Source organism: Hakea prostrata, chromosome 4, assembly GCF_041222555.1.
Source record: "Hakea prostrata isolate BN-2017 chromosome 4, UWA_Hpros_2, whole genome shotgun sequence".
Taxonomy (NCBI): domain Eukaryota; kingdom Viridiplantae; phylum Streptophyta; class Magnoliopsida; order Proteales; family Proteaceae; genus Hakea; species Hakea prostrata.
Genome location: NC_142603.1, coordinates 39,201,330 through 39,222,271, shown reverse-complemented (window position 1 = coordinate 39,222,271; position 20,942 = coordinate 39,201,330). Strand labels below are relative to the sequence as shown.

Genomic DNA, 20,942 nt, shown 5'->3' with positions numbered 1-20,942 from the left:
CATTTTATTGTACCAATGCAATTTGCTCTTTTTTTTATGTATATATTTTTTTCTTTTGTTTTTTCTATAGGAATAGATTAAATGTCTTTCTTTTCTTCCTCCATCTTTTGTTAGAATCCAGTAAACACTATTCGGTGTATTTTTTTTTTTTTTAAATCCTCCCTCTTTTATAAGAATCCACCAAAGAAAATAAAAGAAAAAGAAATTATAAAAAAGGGAGAAGAAAAAGATAAAAAAACACACCTAATTGCATACAATAGACTCTTATAAGAAGAAAAGGAGAAAATGAAGAAAAATTTTGATCAACAAAAGAAAGAAATTGATTTAATCAATTAAAGGGACGAAAATAGAGGGTGATTTGACCATTTTAAAATATCAAGCGAGAAACAAAGTTAAGAGTTCATTGTTTTAAGGCAATCAGAGGAGAATAAGAATATATAGAGAGGAAGCACAAAATTTACCCTTATTAAAATGATTTGTTAATTTGTTTTTAAAAAATGAATTGTGAATAATGATCTAAAAGTCTACTTTTGAAGAACATGTAAGATACGTCATGTCGAGGGAACATAAACTTAGTATGCGTTTGGTAACATTTCTGTTCTGAGAAACCGGTTTTTATGTAAAACCGTTTTTTAATGTTTCTGTGCTAAAAGATCGTTCTTTACTTGAAAATGAGCGTTTGATAAATCCGTTCTGAAAATATTTTTAAAACACTAAATAGAATATGTTAGTGTTTTTTTTTTTTGTTGAAAAATAAGTTGGTGTTTGATAAACTTGTTCTAAGGCTTCAATTTGAACCAATTTTGTCACTTTCGTTTCTGTTGTTTGGTAAAAACATATTTTTTATGTTATGCAAAAAGCGTTCTTTAGAACACTTTTTTGACTGGTTCGTTCTAAAAGAATAGAAGAACGAACCGTTTTATCAAACGCCTCTAACCCGTTCTTCCGTTCCTAAAGAACAAAAGAACGCCAGAAACGTTTTTTAAGAACGTTATCAAACGCGCCCTTAATAATATGATCCCAATAGTAAAATTCTCTCTAGTTCATCTCCACCCCAACCTTGTCTTGCAAACTTTTTTACCTTGGTCTCCTATTCCATGTCCTCATTAGGAAATTAGATTTTTCACATTGAGGCCTAATTGAGAATAGTTCTAGAACAAGTCTATTAGAAGCCCATTTTTAAACAAAGAGTGATTGCCCAACACAAAAAACATGTAAAAATAATTTTACCGGAAAGCTAATTTGCTAGAACAATCACCAAATGCTGAAATTGCTTCAGTCATGCGCATGACCATCAAGCAAAATTTCAGACCATCAGATCCTAAATTCCGGTCGAGATTTCGATCCGACGGCTCGATTTGTTTGGCATGACGGTCTTTCACATAACTAATGCACGGTCCACCAAATGCATACTCAATCTGCATTAGAAGCAAGAGTAAAACCATACTTAAAAACTCAACCCACCGAAAAAGTTATTTGTGTTTACCTAAAAGGAGTTAAATTTAGTTACCATATTGGCTGTTGTATATATCATATTGGTCATTGTATTGAATGCCACTCTGCACACTAATAAGGTTGACAAAGATGAACACCCTTTAAACATATGGTAAAGAAATATGAGGGGACACAAACCTCTATCCCACAGATATAGTATTAGTAATTGCATTGCATAACCCAATTTTCAATACAACCCAATCTTCACTGAAAATGTGTCTAAATTGGCATTCTAAATGTCAAGCAAATAACCAAAAACCTAAACCATCTATCTAATAAAGAGTGAGAAATCATTTTCTCCTACAAAAGAAAATTCATTTCAAGAGGTCATTTGCCCATAAATAAATCAACCTCAAGTTAACCTCCTTGGACCTGTTAAATGCAGGAAGGCATGTGGGCAAAATTTAACAAGACTTAAGGATTTCAGAATGATGCATTCTATGGTGCACTAGCGTTGATGTAAGTTTTATGCATTCCTCATGCAAGGGGGGTTATATGTTACCAGAAAGAAGAAAAAAATGCAAGGGGTCTATAAAGAATGCATTAGAAAACTGAAGATCTTGAACAATTATTTCCAAATTCTCCAATAAAACTGACTGGAATTTTGATATTTTCTTTCTTTCATTGCACATCACCAATTGATATTTTTCAACTCACAATACAGGTCCAGAAAAGGCAATTGATCCACTTTCAACAACACTGAAGTCTGAATGTACAAAATCATCCAGCAAATGCAAAACGATATTCTGGAGTTTCAGCTGCAACTGGACTAAATTGCAACACACAAATTCGCGATATTCTGGAGTTTCAGCCGCAACTGGACTAAATTGCAATACACAAATTCTCAGAGGGGTCAGCCCTTTAACTTGGTATGCACTGGCCTTCAACATAAACAGTAAAGGAAAACTAAGAATTCTTTTGGGTTCCATAAGCATTTCGTAATGTCTTTTGCTGCTTGACAAATAGGCACATCTTCATGAATTTGAATTACCTAGGGCTCCCTTTCAGGCTCTACAGTCAAAAATAGGTATAATGATAAATAACACAGACCAACAAAATGACCCATGAAAAATTATCCAAAGCGTAACAGTTATCTAATTACAAACCAGTTTCTTGAAGGATCTGCTATGCGCAGCTTTCTTTGACTTCTCAACAACATCTGGCTTTGCACGATCCAGAGCCTGTGGAATAAACCATGGAAGCAATTGAACACACCCACACACACATAAACACATGAGCTAATAGCACCAGACTCAAGGCCATAGTTGCGTTGTTCAAACTCGGAATGATTTAGTACTTATTTTAGTGGCATTTCTAAAACTTCATGAACAGCAGCAGCTATGTCAAACTGGACTGGGTTAATTTGGAGATAGATGTTTACTTTGAAGATTAGGGCTATAATTTTGGCCCTTTAGCTTGAATAACTATATCTATATCATGCAATCAATCATCATTTTTCCAATGAGAAAAATTGAAAATACAAGTAAAAATATAAGAGGGGGGGGGGGGGAACCATCCTTCTGCATATTGATTACCCTTTAATGAAATTATCCAGTGGGTTTTCCTATTGGGAAGAGAAAGAGAGAAGAGAGACTGTTTCCAAGACCAGAGCCTAGAACCAAGCATTCAGAAAATAAGCACACGACAAATGCAGTAAGCAGTTGACCAAGATGTCCCTGATATTGCTGAGATATTAACTCACAGGACATCTCATCTTGGAATCTCAAAAAGGTAATATTACCCAGATCTGAGATCTCAGTAACTGCTTGTATATTAGTGAGACAGATTTTTTAAATCCATACAACTTTAATGATCTTAAGACCAAATATCATAAGTTTTCGGCATATAATGACTGATTTTGTTAATGATTGAGGATCTATTTGACAGAAGGCCACTCGGTTCAGTTCTGGACCTTCAGTTTTGTCAACTCTTGGAAATAATTCTTGACCAGACCCTACATCAGTGCATATACTAGTTAACTGGTCAATAATAACATATAATGATGCATATATATTTTATACATATGCTACAATATGAAAACTTAGCATATATATTTTATACATATGCTATGATATGAAAACTTAGTATCTAAAATTTATCCTACACTGTTAAAGACTCTAATGTTGAGGGTGTAGGGAAAAGGGAGCTATAGGGTATCAAAATAATCATGTGGGGAACAAAAAGGACAGGAACAAGTGGCAGCATTCTACTGGGGAGCAGCCACTCAGGAAAGTAGTTAGGATAGGAGGGGAAGACTCTCGGTTGGGCCATGTTGACTGGTGTTTTCAAGTCCGGGGAGTTCTGTAATGCAGTTCTGTTGCAAATTTTATTGCATTGACCAATTACATTTCCTCTTCAGATCTTGTTTATGGAATTCAAATGTTGTGTGTGTTTTAGTGATGAACTAAAGTGCTTCCAAGAGCTGATACGCAAGTGACCTAACCATAGGAGAGGGTCTCGTTACAGGGTTTCTACCCAATTATTCCAGGGTTGATCAAGAGTCTTAACATAAAATACAATAACTATATTCATCAAGAACAAATATGATGCAACCAAAACAACCTCCCACTCACTGAAAATGTGAACTAACCAGCTGAAATCTGAGGTGCTATTTGACACAATAAGCATTTACAACTTACGAAAGCCTGAGAGGCAAGGTGATAGTTCAGCCTGCACTAAGAGAGGCATGAACTCATTGATGGCTTAACTCTCAGCCAAAACTGGTGCTACAAATTGCCAGCCAAGTTGCAACCATACTTTGTGGATCATGGAGAAAAACATGGTGATAAGTCAACATCCATTGATATTTCACGTTAAAATGCACATAAACTACTTTGGCATGTTATGTCTCATTTAAAACAGAACTGAAGCTGGGAAAGGGCATAAAAGGAAAGAAAACAACACCAAGAATGAGGAGTTACCAGTATCAGTGACTCCACACGGCGTCTCATCCGGGTGTGCATGAAACCTTCAGAGCACTGCAAGAAAATGAAAAATAATAAATGAATCAGTATATGCACGGCTGCAAGTACTGTCAAAATATGTAAGAACAATCAAACTCATTTGTTTGGCTAGAGCTGAACAATCCATAAGGCGACAAATAATTTTCTAGCCAGTATGCCTCTGTAACAAACAGAAGTACCACCCGCAGGTAGAATACATTTAGAAGTTGCTTGTGACAAAGGTAAAAAGCTCAAGGATAATATAGGGACCCACATATAGAAAGGTCAATATGACTGCTAGCATTAAGACCAAAGCATACCAGTTAAAATCCCTTATTTTGACCGATTTGTCGTAGAACTTATCATTTAAAATGTCTCCACAGATTCAACTACCCTAAAGTACTCCAGCTCATAGAAGAAAAGAAAAAAAATCCTAGAAGAGGATTAAAAGGGCAAACCCAGTGCCAAAGGCTTCCGCACAGCAAAGTCTAGAGGGGCAGTTTTCCTATGCAGTCTTACCCCAAATTTTGCTGGGAGTTTGCATGGATGCTTCAACCTTAGGGCTACAACTCTAGTCCACCAAGCCCACCCCTTAATCCTAGAAGAGGATTGCAGGGGAAATTTAGAGAGGGAATTCACATGACCTGATCAATCAATATCCAAATCATATGGAATATGAAATGAAAGAATAAGCAGAAAATAAACCATGTGGCTAATCGGCTAACAGAAGAGATTTCTCTCAACTCTTCAACCGGCCAATCGGGGTAAGACCGAGCTTTCAAGATTAATTAAAGAAAACCCACCACAAAAAGAATAAGCAGACACAGTAAATACTAACTGGAGTCAGAAGCTCAGTAAGACATGAAAGAGAACGAATATATTGAACAGCCCATTGAAGGACCTAACACTTTACATTAAGCCAAATCTAAGTGAAGAGATGGATTTCCAATCTCAGTTGAAATGGGTTCACCATAAACAGAAATTATGAATTTCAAGAACTCAAAAATTAACAATTTATTTACTCCATGATAAGAATCAAAGTAAAAAAGCAGTAGGGTTCTACTAGAGATGCAATGCCGTTGCTTAAAGTGAAATGGAGCCATCCATATCTAAAGGATTTATCAATTTACTGTGGAAAGAGATTCAGCTAATGATATAGAGTATATGATTGGTGTCACTCCCACAAGATTGGTATCGGACTAACAATAAATCTTGAAAGCCATGGAATTGCTCATTCACTTGTAAGCTGAGAGAAGTTAATCACCGGAAAATGACTTTGGTGGCAAAAGGTGTTTAGACCTTTTATTCATGGTGAAAGCCTTCCACTGTATAAAAACTTAGACCTTTGAAAGTAGGGGTCAGGTGTTTTGCAATTAATTTACCAGGATACCACTGTTAGTGTACAACATAAATTGCAACTGTGATATACCTAAGACATAACAGAGCTTGTTTTGGTGGGAAAAAGAAAGAAACTAAGGTTGGTTTATATATGCGTTAGGCCTTTGGTCCAATGGGTTTTCTTCACAGTGGGCATAAATTAAGGGTAGAATGTAGGAATATGGGATTCACTTTATTACATTAATGAAAGTTGTCTTATCTGTAAGCCAGCCTCTCTAATCGGTAAGCCCTGAGTTAACTCCCTCCCTGCACTTGGTAGTTATTGGCTCCTGCTATTCATTCGCTAACAAAAGAATAATTTGTTCATCATTCACTTGCTTATCTACTAAGACTTGAATGGAAGGGCGAAGACTATTTGCTGAGGCATCTGCTCCGCCCATAGAAGAAAATTCGACCGAAATTTATGTTTACATTTTTTGAAAATGAAACGAAATTCCAATTATTTCAGAAAAATGTCAAATTTCAACAATTTCGACCACAATTTTGACCATTTCAACATTCCAACTTGTTTTTCCTTAATTTTTGTTGATTTCTATCCCATTTTCACCTAATTTCCATGACTCCTTTGCCTCAAACACCTTTTTTGCTCATTTTTTGCCTCCAAACACCTCCTAAGCCACAACAACTACAAAGGAAACTCCGGACACAATAGAATATGAAGCATGAGCCATACCAACTGTTCCAAACTTCCCCTATTTTATTATTCTTTTGTTCATGCCTTAAATGATCTTGTATTGCCTTGAAATTAATATATGTTTAGCCTAGGACTATGATCCATGATTGTGTTTTGTTAAACTTATCTTTTTATTATTTGCTACCACTTTTTCATAATCTGATTTTAATAATTATTTTCTAAAATTATGTATTTTTATTTTATGTACATATGATATATAGGCTTCAACTTAATATATGTGAGACACCATCATTTGATTTAGTCGACTCGTTGTATATGTAACCATTCTACCAAACAATTCATGTATGTTGATGATTCATTACCTGTATGCAATACAATTTGCACTTGTCAGAACCAGTCATTTGTTAGTATACTTGAATGATAAATTTTCAATGGTTCTATTTTTATTTTTTTTTGGGCAAAAAACTAGTTCCATTGTGTTTATTATGCTTGAAATAGGTAGTATGCAAGAATCTAAATCATTTTGAGTCCATATGAGCCCTGAAATTGAAGTTCCAATTTCTATTAAAAAAAGTGTCCAGTTTTGACCGAAATATTGAAATTTCGGCCTTTTGCAAGGTCGGAATTCTTATTTCGGTCGAATTTCCTATTTCGGTTGAATTTTCTTCCGCCTCCGCCTGATCAAGCCTCCCACTCACCTGAGAAGCATCCGGCAAGAAGAGTTTCGCTCTTGCAATTGGATTGTTGAGGGGCAGAATAACAAAGACAGTACGAGTATTAGTAGCAAAAATGCGCTCCTCGTCAATAATACGTTTGCTCGCGGTAATTGTGGCCCAAATTTTCACAATAACCGCTTGTTCCGCAGCAGGATCACTGCAATTTATATGTCTCGGATATATTTACTTACTTTTCTTCTTATACTTCCTTTAGGAGGCATCAGCTAAATACCTTAGCTTGTGTGCACATAGCCTTATCTTTTCTTCTTATACTTTCTTTAGGAGGCGTCAGCTAAAGACCTTTACCTATTGTCAAAAGTTACTTTTAAGTGTCCTTTTTGTTTCAAGTTTCCTATTGGCTATGTAAGTTGGTTACACAAATTTTTTACTTAGCTAGAATAACAAATGATTTTATCAATGATGGTTATTGCCTTTTTTGCTGTTGTGAAGCTGAGTTAACAGTTGGAAACTCTTAGGATTGGCAGGATTCTGGTTTAAACTTATTGGTGGAAATTAAAGTCATATCCTCTCTATTTTCTATTTCCACTGTCAAATAAGTGTTATTTTCCCTATTGTAAATAGTGTCTGTTGAACATGATTTAAACTGAAACAGGAGCATTACTTGCAATCATTGCAGCTGTTCAAACCCAGATCATGTTGGGATTTATTTAACACCAACGAAATCACAACAAAGAGTTGGCGGCAGCCCTTTTATGGGCACCAACTTGCTTAAGTTGATATGAGGTTTCCGTAGGGAATCTGGCCAGCAGATTACCCTCAGTTTTTAGGGGTTGAAGTCCTGAAGGATCCTTCAAGCAGAGTTTTAGCAAGATCCTGTTATTATAAGAAATCACTTGACTTTGGATTACAGGCTTCAAATTCATACATTTTTTGTCACTGTTCTCAAAGCAGTAAGGTTGCTCCATGGTGACCAATCATGATTTTCCAAACAACACCACCCACAGCACTCTCTTAGAGGGGAAAGTTAAGGTCCCCTCCCCCCCCCCCCCCCCCCCCCCCCCCCCCCCCCCCCCCCCCCCCCCCCCCCCCCCCCCCCCCCCCCCCCCCCCCCCCCCCCCCCCCCCCCCCCCCCCCCCCCCCCCCCAAAAAAAAAAAAAAAAAAAGGGGGGAAAAAGAAAGGAAGGGGGGGGGGGGGGGTGGGGTGGGGTTTTTTGGGGCTGGGGGGGGGGGGCGCCCGGGGTTTTGCTGCCGGTCCCAAGCCCGGGTAAAGGAGGAGGGTTGGTGCGTCAGGTCGGCAGCCGGCACCGGAAAAAATCTAGCCAAACCTTTTTTCATGGATTCGACCTTATATGATAAAAGCTATGCTAGGGCGTTCCCCGACAAAAGAAGCGACGCGCTACACTATGGCCCGGGTGTAGTGATAAGTGGGCAAGGGTTAGCTAGGGCGTCCCCTGTAAGCGACGCGTCGCATCGGCGCCCGGATGCGGTGATAAGTAGGCAAGGGTTCCCGCGCCGTGGACGAGTGCGGGTAAAGAAGCTAGTCCATAAGCGTAGGATTAGATTGGCATCTTGGAACATAGGATCTTTAACTGGTAAGAGCTTAGAATTGATTGATGTTATGAGGAGAAGAAGGATTAATGTAGCTTGCATCCAAGAGACTAGATGGAGGGGTAAAAAAGCCAAAGAGTTGGATGACTTTAAACTTTGGTATCTTGGGGATAAAACAAATAAAAATGGAGTGGGTATAATAGTGGATAAAGATTTAAAAAATGATGTGGTGGATGTTAAAAGAGTGGGTGATAGGATTATTGCTATCAAGTTGGTAATGGAGAAAGAATGCATAAATATAATTTGTGCATATGCACCTCAAGTAGGATTAGATGAAAGTCTAAAGCTAGAATTTTGGGAAAGTATGGATGGATTAATGCAAGGAATTCGTCAAGGAGAAAAGATTATCATAGGAGGTGATTTAAATGGACATATTGGAAAAGATCAAAGAGGATATGAGAGTGTTCATGGAGGATATGGTTTTGGAGAAAGGAATGAGGAGGGGATTTCAATTTTAGATTTTGCTACTGCTTTTGATTTATCTATATTAAATACTTACTTCAAAAAGAGAGATGAACATTTAATTACTTTCAAAAGTGGACAGCATAGAAGCCAAATAGATTTCTTCTTAACTAGAAGGACTGATAGATTGTTGTGCAAGGATTGCAAGGTGATACCGGGGGAAAGCTTAACTGCACAACATAGACTTGTGGTCTTGGATATGTGCTTAGTCCCAAGAACACATAAAAGGTCCAAGGTAAACTATCCCAAAATAAGATGGTGGAATTTGAAAGGAGAGTACTCTAAATCCTTCATTAATGAAGTAGTCAAACAAGGAAAATGGGATTTTAAAGGGGATACCAATGCAATGTGGAATGAGATGGCTATGTGTATTAAGAAGGTGGCTAAAGATGTTCTAGGTGAATCAAAAGGAAAGACTCATTCTTATAGAGAGACGTGGTGGTGGGATAGTGAGGTTCAAGTTGCCATTAGGAATAAAAAAGCTAGTTTTAAGGCATGGCAAAGAACTAAAGATGTTGAGGATCTTCATAGGTATAGGTTGGATAGAAATGAAGCTAAGAAAATTGCAGGAAAAGCAAGGGAAAGGAAATATGAAGAGTTGTGTAATAAATTGGGCACAAAGGAAGGGGAAAAATCTATTTATAAGATAGCTAAGATGAGGGATAGGAAGAGTAGAGATCTTGACCATGTTAGATGTATTAAAAATGGAGATGGTAAAGTATTAGTTTGTGAGGAGGATATTAAGAAAAGATGGGAAACCTTTTTCTCTAGTTTACTAAATGAGCATTCTTCAAGCACTTATGTTTCGGACGATTACACTTTTCACCAAGGCACCAAGGTCCGAACTTATATACGTAGAATTTCGATGTCCGAAGTAAAAGAAGCTTTAAGGAGGATGAAACTCGGCAAGACACAAGGTCTCGATGAAATCCCAATTGAAGTATGGAAGAGCTTAGGAACCCATGGACTAGTTTGGTTGACTAAGTTGTTTAATAAGATTATGAGCACAGGGAAAATGCCAGATGATTGGAGGAGAAGTGTTGTGGTTCCAATTTACAAAAATAAAGGAGATATTCAAAGTTGTAATAACTATAGGGGCATTAAATTGATGAGCCATACGATGAAATTATGGGAGAGAATAATTGAAACCCGTTTGAGACACTTAACTACGATTCACGGAGAACCAATTTGGGTTTATGCCAAGAAGATCTACAACGGAGGCTATTTACTTAATTAGGAGACTTATGGAAAGGTATAGAGAATGTAGGAAAGATCTTCATATGGTATTTATTGACCTAGAAAAAGCTTATGATAGAGTCCCTAGAGCGTTAATTTGGCAAGTACTAGAGAAAAGAAGTGTTGCAAGTAAATATATAGATATAGTTAAGGATATGTATGATGGTTCGGTGACTAGTGTTAGAACAGTGGGGGGACAAAGTAATGAATTCCCAATAACAGTTGGGCTACATCAAGGGTCAACTTTAAGCCCATATCTATTTGCATTGGTAATGGATGAATTAACCAAAGACATTCAAGATGAGGTCCCCTGGTGTATGCTTTTTGCGGATGATATTGTGTTGATTGATGAGACCCAAGTGGGGATTAATACCAAATTAGAATCATGGAGATTAGCTTTGGAATCAAAAGGCTTTAAACTTAGTAGATCGAAGACAGAATATTTAGTTTGTAACTTTAGTCATGATCGGCCAGATGATGAGGTGGTGATACTTGACGATAAAGAGATTTCTCAGAGTGATTGTTTTAGGTACCTAGGTTCAATCATAAGTAAAAGAGGTGATTTGGAAGATGAGGTTTCCCAAAGAATTAAAATAGGGTGGATGAAGTGGAGAGGTGCGTCCGGGGTCTTATGTGATCGGCGTGTTCCATTAAAGCTTAAAGGAAAATTTTATAGAACCGTTGTTCGACCAGCTATGATGTACGGTGCAGAGTGTTGGGCTGTTAAAAAGAATCATATAGATAAACTCGGTGTAGCAGAAATGAGGATGCTAAGATGGATGAGTGGCAAAACTAGGATGGATAAGATAAGAAACGATCATATTAGAGTTGGGCTGGGAGTTGCTCCCATAAGTGATAAGCTTAGAGAAAGTCGTTTGAGGTGGCACGGCCACGTTCAACGGAGACCTATAAATGCTCTGTCAGGGGGGCCCCCTTTTTTTTTTTTTTTTTTTTTTTCCGGCCCCCCCCCCCCCCCCATGGGATAACTTGCTAAATGCTAATTAGTTGAAAATTTAGTAATTGGAGCAACATCTGATACAATGTCAAAGCATCACCCTACTCCAGAGGACCACAGAGACAAGCATTACCCGGCACCAGCTACATCACAGAACACTAACTAATACCGTAGAAGTTTGCCAATGCAAGGTTGGTTGAGTGGTAAAGATCCATACTTCTCAGTGGAGAGGTCTTGGGTTCGACTCTTGCAGATGGCATTTCAATTCCAGTATTAAAAAAAAAAAAAAGCACCAGTACCAAAAAAAAATACCATAGAAGTTTGACACAAGAAACTACACTAACATATTAGGCACTTCGTGAAATTGATATTCTTTCAAAGGTGGAGCATATGATTCTGAACAGACGGATCCATGGTTCTTCCTTGATTGGTTAGCTTCCCAAAAGAACATTTTGATTGGTACAACCCAGAAGTTTAGAGTCTTCTACTTGCCATTGACTGGTTGTGCTAAGGAATGGTGGAGATCCCATGAAGAAAGGTTCGAAGTCAGAAGACATGGGACTAGGACTTGGGAAGACATGAAGCACAATTCAAGAACAAATACCTTCCAAAGTATATCCAAAGGAAGTTCTCTCTTAACAAGAAAAAGGGCCTTCAAAGCTAAAGACAGCTTGAAGAGCCATCTGTTTTGGTGGGGGAACAGAGGAGAAAAGGAGAAGAGGAGGAAGGGGGCGGGTGAGGGGGTTGTTATCCTGATAATGGACCCAACTATGCAATGTGTATCCATGTTGAGGAAGGAAAAGAGATGGGCAACGGCCTACTGGTAAATACGGAATCTTTTCACTATATTCATTTATTTTGGAATCACCACTTAGATCAAGGTCTATGACCCATAAATGTCTCCCTCTCTCATTGGAGAAAACTGCATTTAATAAATAAGGCATTGGTCATAACAAGTCATAGGTTTTTTTTCCTTTTTATTTTTAATTTTTACTTTTTTATATTATTATTATTTTTGCCTTGGATTGCCAGCACCATGACAACTATTACCCTTATCCAAAATAATGTCATAGAATTTTATCTTCTGAACCATCATAAGTCATTATCTAAGACTGTTGTAATTCTGACTATATGGATAGCATTGATGTGAACTAGGGATGTGGGGTTTAATTGAGTGATGCAAGCCCTATATCTAACATTCACCCTTAGGATCTTAATCAAGTAAACCTGCAGTAAACAAGGGTTTGTTGGTTTTGTATCGGTTTTGTAATACCCTTTAGTTGAGGGATTAGGGCTATTATGCTGGGATTAGAGCTTTAATGCTGGATTTAGGTTTTAGGAAAGGGAAAGCAGGGATAAGAATAGGGTTTAGGATCTAGGTTATGAAATTCAACTCTGAACCCTTGCTGTAATTTAAAATTCAGAATCGAATTCCAAATCTAGGGGTTTAGAAAATTAGGTTTTCTTAAATTCTAGGGTTTCTTGGTGATGAGTTAGGCTTAGGTCAAGTGTCAAGTAGGGTTTAGGGAAGATGATCCTAAAAGGGTTTATGGTTTGATTGAGAGGTTGAGGAGAATTAGTTTTAAAAGTTTTTGGATTTCAGGGTTTTCTAGTGAAGAAGAAAAGGTGCAGAGGGAAGGGGACAGGGTAGGGATGGGGTGTGAGTAAAGGGAAGGGGAAGGTAATCCTAAAAGGGTGAGGGATTTAGGGAGTTGGGAAAATTTCCAGGTTTTAATTTCCTAGATTTCCTATGCTGTCACAAGTAAGAAGGAAGACGATGAAGAAGCAAAAAAGAGAAGAGGGGCTGAGGAATGATGAACAAGGGTTGGGGAAGGGGGGGTTAAGGAAATAGAGATTAAGGACGGGTAGGGGCTGCGGAAGGGGAGGGATGATATGCAAAGCGGGGTGTAACTACAGAATTAGGGTTTGGGGATGGGGAAAGCTGCGGATGAGGGAAGAAGAAGAGAAAGGGAGGAGGCTTGGCTGTACTTACTTGAATAAGAAGAAAGGGCCTCAAAGAACTTCGAAATTGCAGAATTCATTCACAAACACAGCAGCAAGTTCCCTCTTAGAGAACCCACAATTCAAAGCTTACTCCTTCCAATCTCCAGTTTTATTCATTAAACATGATCTGCCTTTTAATATTGGAGAGGCATTTTAGTAGCATTTAAGAAGGAACTCACACTAGGACTCAACTTTAGAGAGCAAATCTAACTAGGATTCATACTTGGACTAGAGACCCACATTCATACAAGGAATCTATCATAAATCACTCTAGGATGATCCAAATTGAAAAATAAAAGTAGATATAGAATCCTTGTATGAAGTGGACTGCAAGCAGGGACTCCCTTACCACTTGGGAATCCCAACCTAGCTAAGACTCTTCAATAAATTGTCAAACAAGAAACAAATCCAAAAATATAAGTAGGTCTAGGATCCTACAAACATACTGGACCCGATGAAACCCTAAATTAACTCTACCAGAATACTGTAAAATTACCAAAATACCCCTGATTTTACAAAAGGGCTGTAGGGTATGGGGCTATCACCCTAGGCCCTATTCTGGCCCAGACCCTCCACATAAAGAATTGCCCATAGGATATTATTTTGTAATATTCCACATTGGGTACTTATACTTTTCTTGTATTCATCTATTAATATAAATAAAGGCTGGATGTGTCTTATCTAAAATCATCATGGTATCAACGCCGATGGTTTCAAGACACAAAATAGGAGATGTCTAAGAAACAAACTCCCCCTAAACCTAATAACTCCCTCTATCTCTTCTTTTTCCAGTAAAAAGAGCACCCAATGCACCCACCCCCACTGTCTCTCTCTCTCTCTCTCTCTCTCTCTCTCTCACACCGCCAAACCACCACCACCACTTTCACCTCAACCTCACAGCACCACCACCCTACCGTTACACTGCCAAATTGATGTAGGACAGCCCTAGGAACAAGGGTCTTCTAAAAGAAACAGGATCCACGCCATCTAGAACACTAAGGGAAACTGGGAGACTGGCTTGCACAACACAAACTAGACTCACACTAAGATAACAGTACGGAATAAAATTCAGCAATCAATAATATAAGAGTAAACTTCTTATAAACCCAAGGGGACAAGTAAGAATTCTTATATGATCAATCCACACAACTAGGCAGGGGGTTAGGGGCATTACATTCAAATTTAATAAAATTCCAGCAAAGTCATTATGATCAATCTGTCATTCAATATAGAAGCAAGTGTTACATCCAACGTCTAAAAAAACAAAAATATAAATAAATTAAAAAAAAAAGGGGAAGAAAAACTCCTAAACCAAGCCAACCAACATGGGCATCATAAGATATTATTATGCTAGAACAAGAAGACAGCAACACCTGAGAAAAAACAAGACAGCAAGAATGGGGCAGTATCACTATAAAGGATAGAAAAGTAGAACATGGATTAGGAAAATAAGGATTGCAGAAAAATAATAGTGCCAATATAATGTTCACAGAAGAGAAAAAGAAGGCCAATATAGGGGAAGAAAAGGGTTAGAAGCAGAAAATGCAACTGCCGTGAGGATATGGGAAGAAAGAGAACTTCCAGAGAAAAGAGAGGCTGCCATAAGGGTATGGAGAAGAAGAGGAAATAATAAACAAGAGGGAAGAAATTTTCTGCAGAAACAGGCTGCCATGAGGTTTTGGAGAAGAAAAGAAAAAATTCCTGGTAAAGAAAACAAGGTTTTTGGAGCAACAAAAAGGGTAAGGCTAGAGGAACAAAAAGGGTAGGGCTAGATAGAGGAGCGAATGGATTTTCTAGACAAGAAACTGAAGCAAAGGAGTCGAAGTAGACTTGCCAAAGAGGAAGGAGGTTGCTGTCACTGGCTCCTCAGATGGCTGCCGCTGCTTTCATTTTTTGTTTTTTTTTCCCTTTCTAATTTCATCTGTCCTGCCTTGCTGGTGATTAGCAAATTAAAGGAAAAAGGTTTCCTAAAATAACCCCACTGAAATAAAAGAAACAAGAAAAAAGACTTGTTTAAAAATAACTCCAACAAAATAAAGTCCCATAACCCCATGATATGAAAAAATAAAGTCCCATAACCCCATGATATGAAAAGAAATTCCCTGAACTACCCTTATAATAAATAATCCAATAAATACTAATACTAATGTTTAATAAAAATATTAAAAAAAGTGTGGTGTGGACTACGGTCCTAAGGGTCCAGATGACCCTTTCCTAGTAGCCGAACCAAATTGAAAGTAACTGTCACCTCCGCCTTGGTAATAACGAGTGATGGGTGGGCGTGTGATGTCTCCATCACAAAGCCTCCATTTCCTTCCACAACGCCTCCTTCCTCCCACATCTCTTTTGTCGGCTAGTTTAGGCCTTCAACTGCCTCTGTGGCTTATTCCACTTGGTAGTGAGCACCTTTTCTCCCACCAAGGGTCCTTTTTACCCATCTATGGGATCTCTGAGGTTTTTTCCTTTTTCTTTTTTTGGTTTTCCATATTCTTCAGTCCAGCAACTATGTCTATTGGATCTACTAGTTCATTTGTAGTAGAGGAGGCTCCAGTTATACATGAGAGCAACTTCCCTCCTTCTAGATGAATCATATCAAGCTTAATGGGAGCAATTATCCACAATGGACTCAATCAGTTACATTTTTGGTTGATTCACGCAATCTTGTTGGCCATCTTCATGACAATCCTGTGAAACCTACAACTCCTAGTCCAGTTCAAGACAAATGGAAAACTGATGAATGCCCCATGATAGGCTATCTACTCAACCCAGTTGAATTTGCTATTGCTGACAGTTACCTCCTTGAAAACACTACTGCCATCTGGAAATTCAAGAAAGTGACGTATTTAAGGTTGCTAATAAAGCTCAGTGTTTTGAAATTTGTTGAAAGATCCATCAATTGCAGCAAAAGAATCTGAACCCTCTCTCAGTAACACTTTGCATTGGTAATACCAGACAATGCACCTCCATAGGAAGTTCACTCCTACCTGTGAAGCTATGCTATTGCTTATCAGAAGTGGGAGGATAACTTCTGTGTTTATGATTTTTTGGCTGGTCTAAACATGGAGTACGAATCGCACTCCGGTTCTTCCTTTTGAGTTGTTTCTTAAGCAAGCCTTTTATGTCATCGATATAGAGGTTAGCCAATGTACTGCAATGATCAACACTATTTTCATCAAACAATCTGCTCTTGTTGATGGTTCTTATGGCTCTAGTGTTGCATCCCATGGGCTCTCTTCTCCGACATCTCAACCTCGTAATGCTGACTTTGGAGGTTTTGCTTGTGTTCCATTCAAGGGTGATTATTATTATAACCATAAACATCTCACATAGGAAAAATGCTAGAAGCTTTATGGATGTCCTCCTACCTTCAGAGGAGTTTCTAGTACTGAACATGGGACATACCCATCAATGCGTTGTTGACAGCCATCCTAGTACACCTCTCTCTTCAAATGAGCTCTAGCACTTACATTTGTAGATGACCATCTTAAGTCATATTCACTTGGACCAACTTCCAATGCCAGTGTGGTTCTACAACAGTTACTTCTTTTGCGAATTCCACTACCTCAAATACTCTTTTGGGTTGCCATAATGCATCAATAAGTCCTCTTCCTGGTCTATTTGACTCCGACACATAGTTCGAGGTCTCGTGAGATCTCGTCAAGATCTTTTCTTTTTTGAGACCTCAATGCGAGATCTCACACAAGTCGATACCAAAGAAAGTACAGTATCTCGGCCGAGAATTGGGTCCTACCCATCCTTAAAAATACCTCATCTTAGTAAAGATGAGTAAAGATACCTTGATCTCGACTTGTCTCAAAGCTCCTTCCCCCTTCACTGGTTTTGATGTTTTGGATGGATTTTTCACCGCAAAGTTGGGGGAACTCTACCTAGGTCACATCAACAAACTGTTTAATTCATCTACAACAAATGTCTACTAAATTTGAAGCCAGGTGAGAGTTCTTTCCAAACTTCTTCTTTTTTCCTTCTTTTTTTCCCCCAAAACTAGGCTTTATATTGGTGGAGGTGGTGCTGGTGCTGGTGGAGCAGAAGTTGGAGGAGCTGCTTAGTCATTGATTTTACTCTTTTACTCTCATAGTGTACCTTATAAGTACATCGATGTTATAATGTGAAATTCCAAACAACTGAATAGATTTGATGAATTATTTGACTATAAAGCTTTATGCTATAATTTATATCAAGCAATGGTTGTGTATTGCATGTTTTACAACTCTGCACGTTCACTCCTTTAGCGTATCAATTTCAAAGTTAGGGTCAAGTTGGAATTCATATACAATTGTTTTCTCACAAATTTAGGGCCAACATTCCATTTAAGAGGCCTAAAATAGGTTAAATACCAAATTCCATCCCTACTACCCACCGAGATGAGCCATCAAGTTGGGATCCGTCGACCAGGGATTTTTACTAGATCTTGAATAAGATCTCGTGAGATCTTGATTTTGTGAGGGCTGAGATCCCTATTGAGACCGAGATCTCAAACCATGCCGCGACGCAACTAATCACATAACTAGTTCTCAATCCTTATTCTATTCCTACTCTTTTGTTTCTAATAACAAAAAGTTCATATTGCTGATGGTTTAGATTCTGAAAAGGGGCATTGTTAATTGTTCTCCCTCTTTACATTTATCATTTGTGTTACATTCCGAATTTTTCTTCTACCCTTCTATTTATTAGTAGCCTTACTCAAGACTTCAACTGCAAAATAACCTCTTTCCATCTTGTTGTGTGTTTTAAGACCTGGAAGCAAGGCGTACAACTGGCACTAGTATACGAGATGGTAGGCTGCAGTTGCTTGACCATTCTCCTTTGCAGTTGATTGCACTCACCTATTTCGGCTCTCCTACTCTTGCTTTATTTACTTTACTTCAGTGGCATCATCTGATCATCGTCTCAGTCATCCTGCATTGGCTACTTAATCTAGATTTTTTTCCCTGCTTTGGTTAAGCAATGTAATTTGAAGGTTACCATAGAGATGCTTGCATTTTAGCAAGTCAAACTAGACATATTTATCCTATCTCTGATAATTTAAGTATTATGGGAATTCTCAAAAAAACTAATGATGATTTAACAGCATTCAGCAACGGATTGGACTAATGTGTTCAATAAAGTCCAACTTTGGGCTATCTCTAGACTCTATACTTTCCAAAGATAAAATGGGGTGTCAATGTTTAAAGACCTCTATTTGGGGTGTCAAAGCAATTTACTCTATAAATAAAGGCTGGCTGTCTCTCTATGACACAAGTCAGGTTCTAAAGATGATAAAGGTTTCATTTGTTAAGCTGTTTAGGGTTGAGAAGGAAAACTCACTTTTACATGGTAACTAACAGAGGCATGAAATGTTGATAAACTCCAAACAGTTCTGTCCAACTTTTTGCCTTCCACATGGCGAGGGAGTATAACTGAAGAACAGGAAAACAGATAAGAGTCCAATGAGAAAGAAAAAAGCAAAACATATTCTTGATTTTGCCTCAAACTACCGAATGTAACAAATCCTGCATTTGCAGATAACGCTTGTGCTGGAGCTCCCTTCAGTTCTAAAGGAGGAGAAGGAGACCATAAACAAGCAGGGGCATTGTTGAGTCCAGCAGTGCGCCTTGCCTCCACAAATTCCTGTAGGACAATTATATTTTCAGCCATACTTAGATTGCCAAAAATAAACTACCCAAGCACTTGCTGAATCCAACCTATTCATTTTAGACATGATCAGCAGTTTCATACCAAAAGGAGTTCTTCCAGCATCAGACTTTGGATGCAAGTTTTTTCTATTTAAGACTTTAAAATTTATAATTTGTTCACAGCATAAAATACAATCACCGTTGAACATAGGCTCAACAATGAGTACTAACCCGGCAAGATAGACGCTGATTTTGGAAAATTAGAGGAAGAACAAGTGAGGGAACAACTTCACCTGCAAAAAGGAAGTTGCCAGCACAGTATCTACAGAGTCCTTGAATCTCATAGGAAAAACTACAGTCACTTTTTCTGCCTGCAATAAAACAGTGCTATTTAACTTTCCAGAGTAACACTTCTCTTAGGATGCAATATTAATTAATAAAAGAAAAAGAAATCTCCCGGAGGCATCAGACTGAAATATCTGCAAGGAGGCACCAGCTCATTTTCAGTTGCGTAATGTATGCAAAATTTGACTATGTATCATAAACAACCAAACTGGTAAATAGGAGAAATATTTATGTTGAAGAGGCCACGTGCTTCATTGACTGGTTAAGACCTAACAGGATTATCAAGGTCAACCTAGAAAGGGGATCAAAGGTTGTAAATCTTTCTTCCACCTCCAGAAATGTTCTGTTAGAAGACATGTTGATCTTAATCCCATACTGATGGCAACAGAAGAGTGGTCACACAGAAATGGCATTTTCATTCACCAGCTCTTGTTCGTTCTCTGAGATGAGGATTATAGCTCTTTGTATCTTTTGAAAACAACGCAAATAGCAGCACAAGGTCCTATCAAGTGATCTAATAAGATAAAATGGAATGGTAAATCAATCCTTGTTCTTCTTCCTTATACATCAACCAGCGAGACTTCGTATTTAGTAAAAATCATTACAAGGAACAAGAAGTGGAATAGGAATAGCATATCAGCAAGGAACTAAAAGGAAAACAAACAAGGTACGGATTTAGAGTTGCGTACCAGTAAATTTGGAGGAAGTTAGGAGCATAGAAAAAAATTCAAGGAAAACTCAAGTTTCAACTAAGTGAAAATGGGAAACTTAGGTGGAAACCTGGGAAATTTTGAGAAAACTTGGGACTTTTTCGTGCAAGTTTCGACAGATTTTAGGAAGTATTTTGAGGTGGGACTCTGTATTTAAGCTAATTAGAGTATAAAGAACACATTGGCACATGCATTTTGCTAAAAAAAATCAATGTAGGTATGCCAATCAATATACATAACATCAATGTAAAGTTGTCCAAAAAATACACTATAACTTAACTACTTAAGTAGATAACATTCAATATATAACTTCTAAGTTCAAAACATCAAATACAAAGTAACTGACAATAAAAGGAAAGTACAATTAAATGCCAAAAGGAGTGCTTTAGTGGATCCATCCCATGAGGAAAGTACAATCAATGCCAAAAGGTGTGCATCAGTGGATCCATCCTGTGACCGTGAGCTAAGTAGTACTGTGCCTGTAACATCCTCTCCTCCGACCAACAAATATAGACATCCCATGACATGTTATGCCTATGGTTGTCAAGGTAATTGACAAATGCAGCTCTATAAGTTTGGTCATCAACATGCCTAAGATCACCAATCTGAGGGAATACACAATTTGGATAGGGAAGTCCTGATGGAGGGGGTATTGGCTATGGTATTTGGGGAAACATGAATGAAAGAAAAAAAATTCAAAAATGTGAGGAAACCACGAAACTTGCAAGAAAAAGTCCCAGGTTTCCACCAAATTTCCCACGTTTCTCTCAAATTTTTTCTCATGAACCGGCTGGCCAAGTCAGATCAAACCAAGTTTCCACCCAGTTTCGCAGAGTTTCGTCGA

General features: G+C 38.1%; 1 protein-coding gene across 3 annotated transcripts in view; it reads right to left on the bottom strand.

The window, feature by feature from the left end:
• Positions 1–1,897: 1,897 nt before the first annotated feature.
• Positions 1,898–20,942, bottom strand: part of LOC149018840 (actin-related protein 2/3 complex subunit 2A-like) — a 59,194-nt gene continuing 40,149 nt past the window's right edge. For 2 of the 3 annotated variants that reach the window (XM_089152970.1, XM_089152971.1), the window contains exons 7-12: positions 19,337–19,414; positions 18,906–19,038; positions 18,736–18,827; positions 4,416–4,472; positions 2,601–2,675; positions 1,898–2,505 (exon numbers count right to left, since the gene is read on the bottom strand). In XM_089152970.1, coding sequence (XP_089009096.1) covers positions 2,482–2,505; positions 2,601–2,675; positions 4,416–4,472; positions 18,736–18,827; positions 18,906–19,038; positions 19,337–19,414 — 459 coding nt within the window. In that variant the 3' untranslated portion in view covers positions 1,898–2,481. The remainder of the gene's footprint in view (positions 2,506–2,600; positions 2,676–4,415; positions 4,473–18,735; positions 18,828–18,905; positions 19,039–19,336; positions 19,415–20,942) is intronic. The other variant, XM_089152969.1, reaches the window with a different exon arrangement.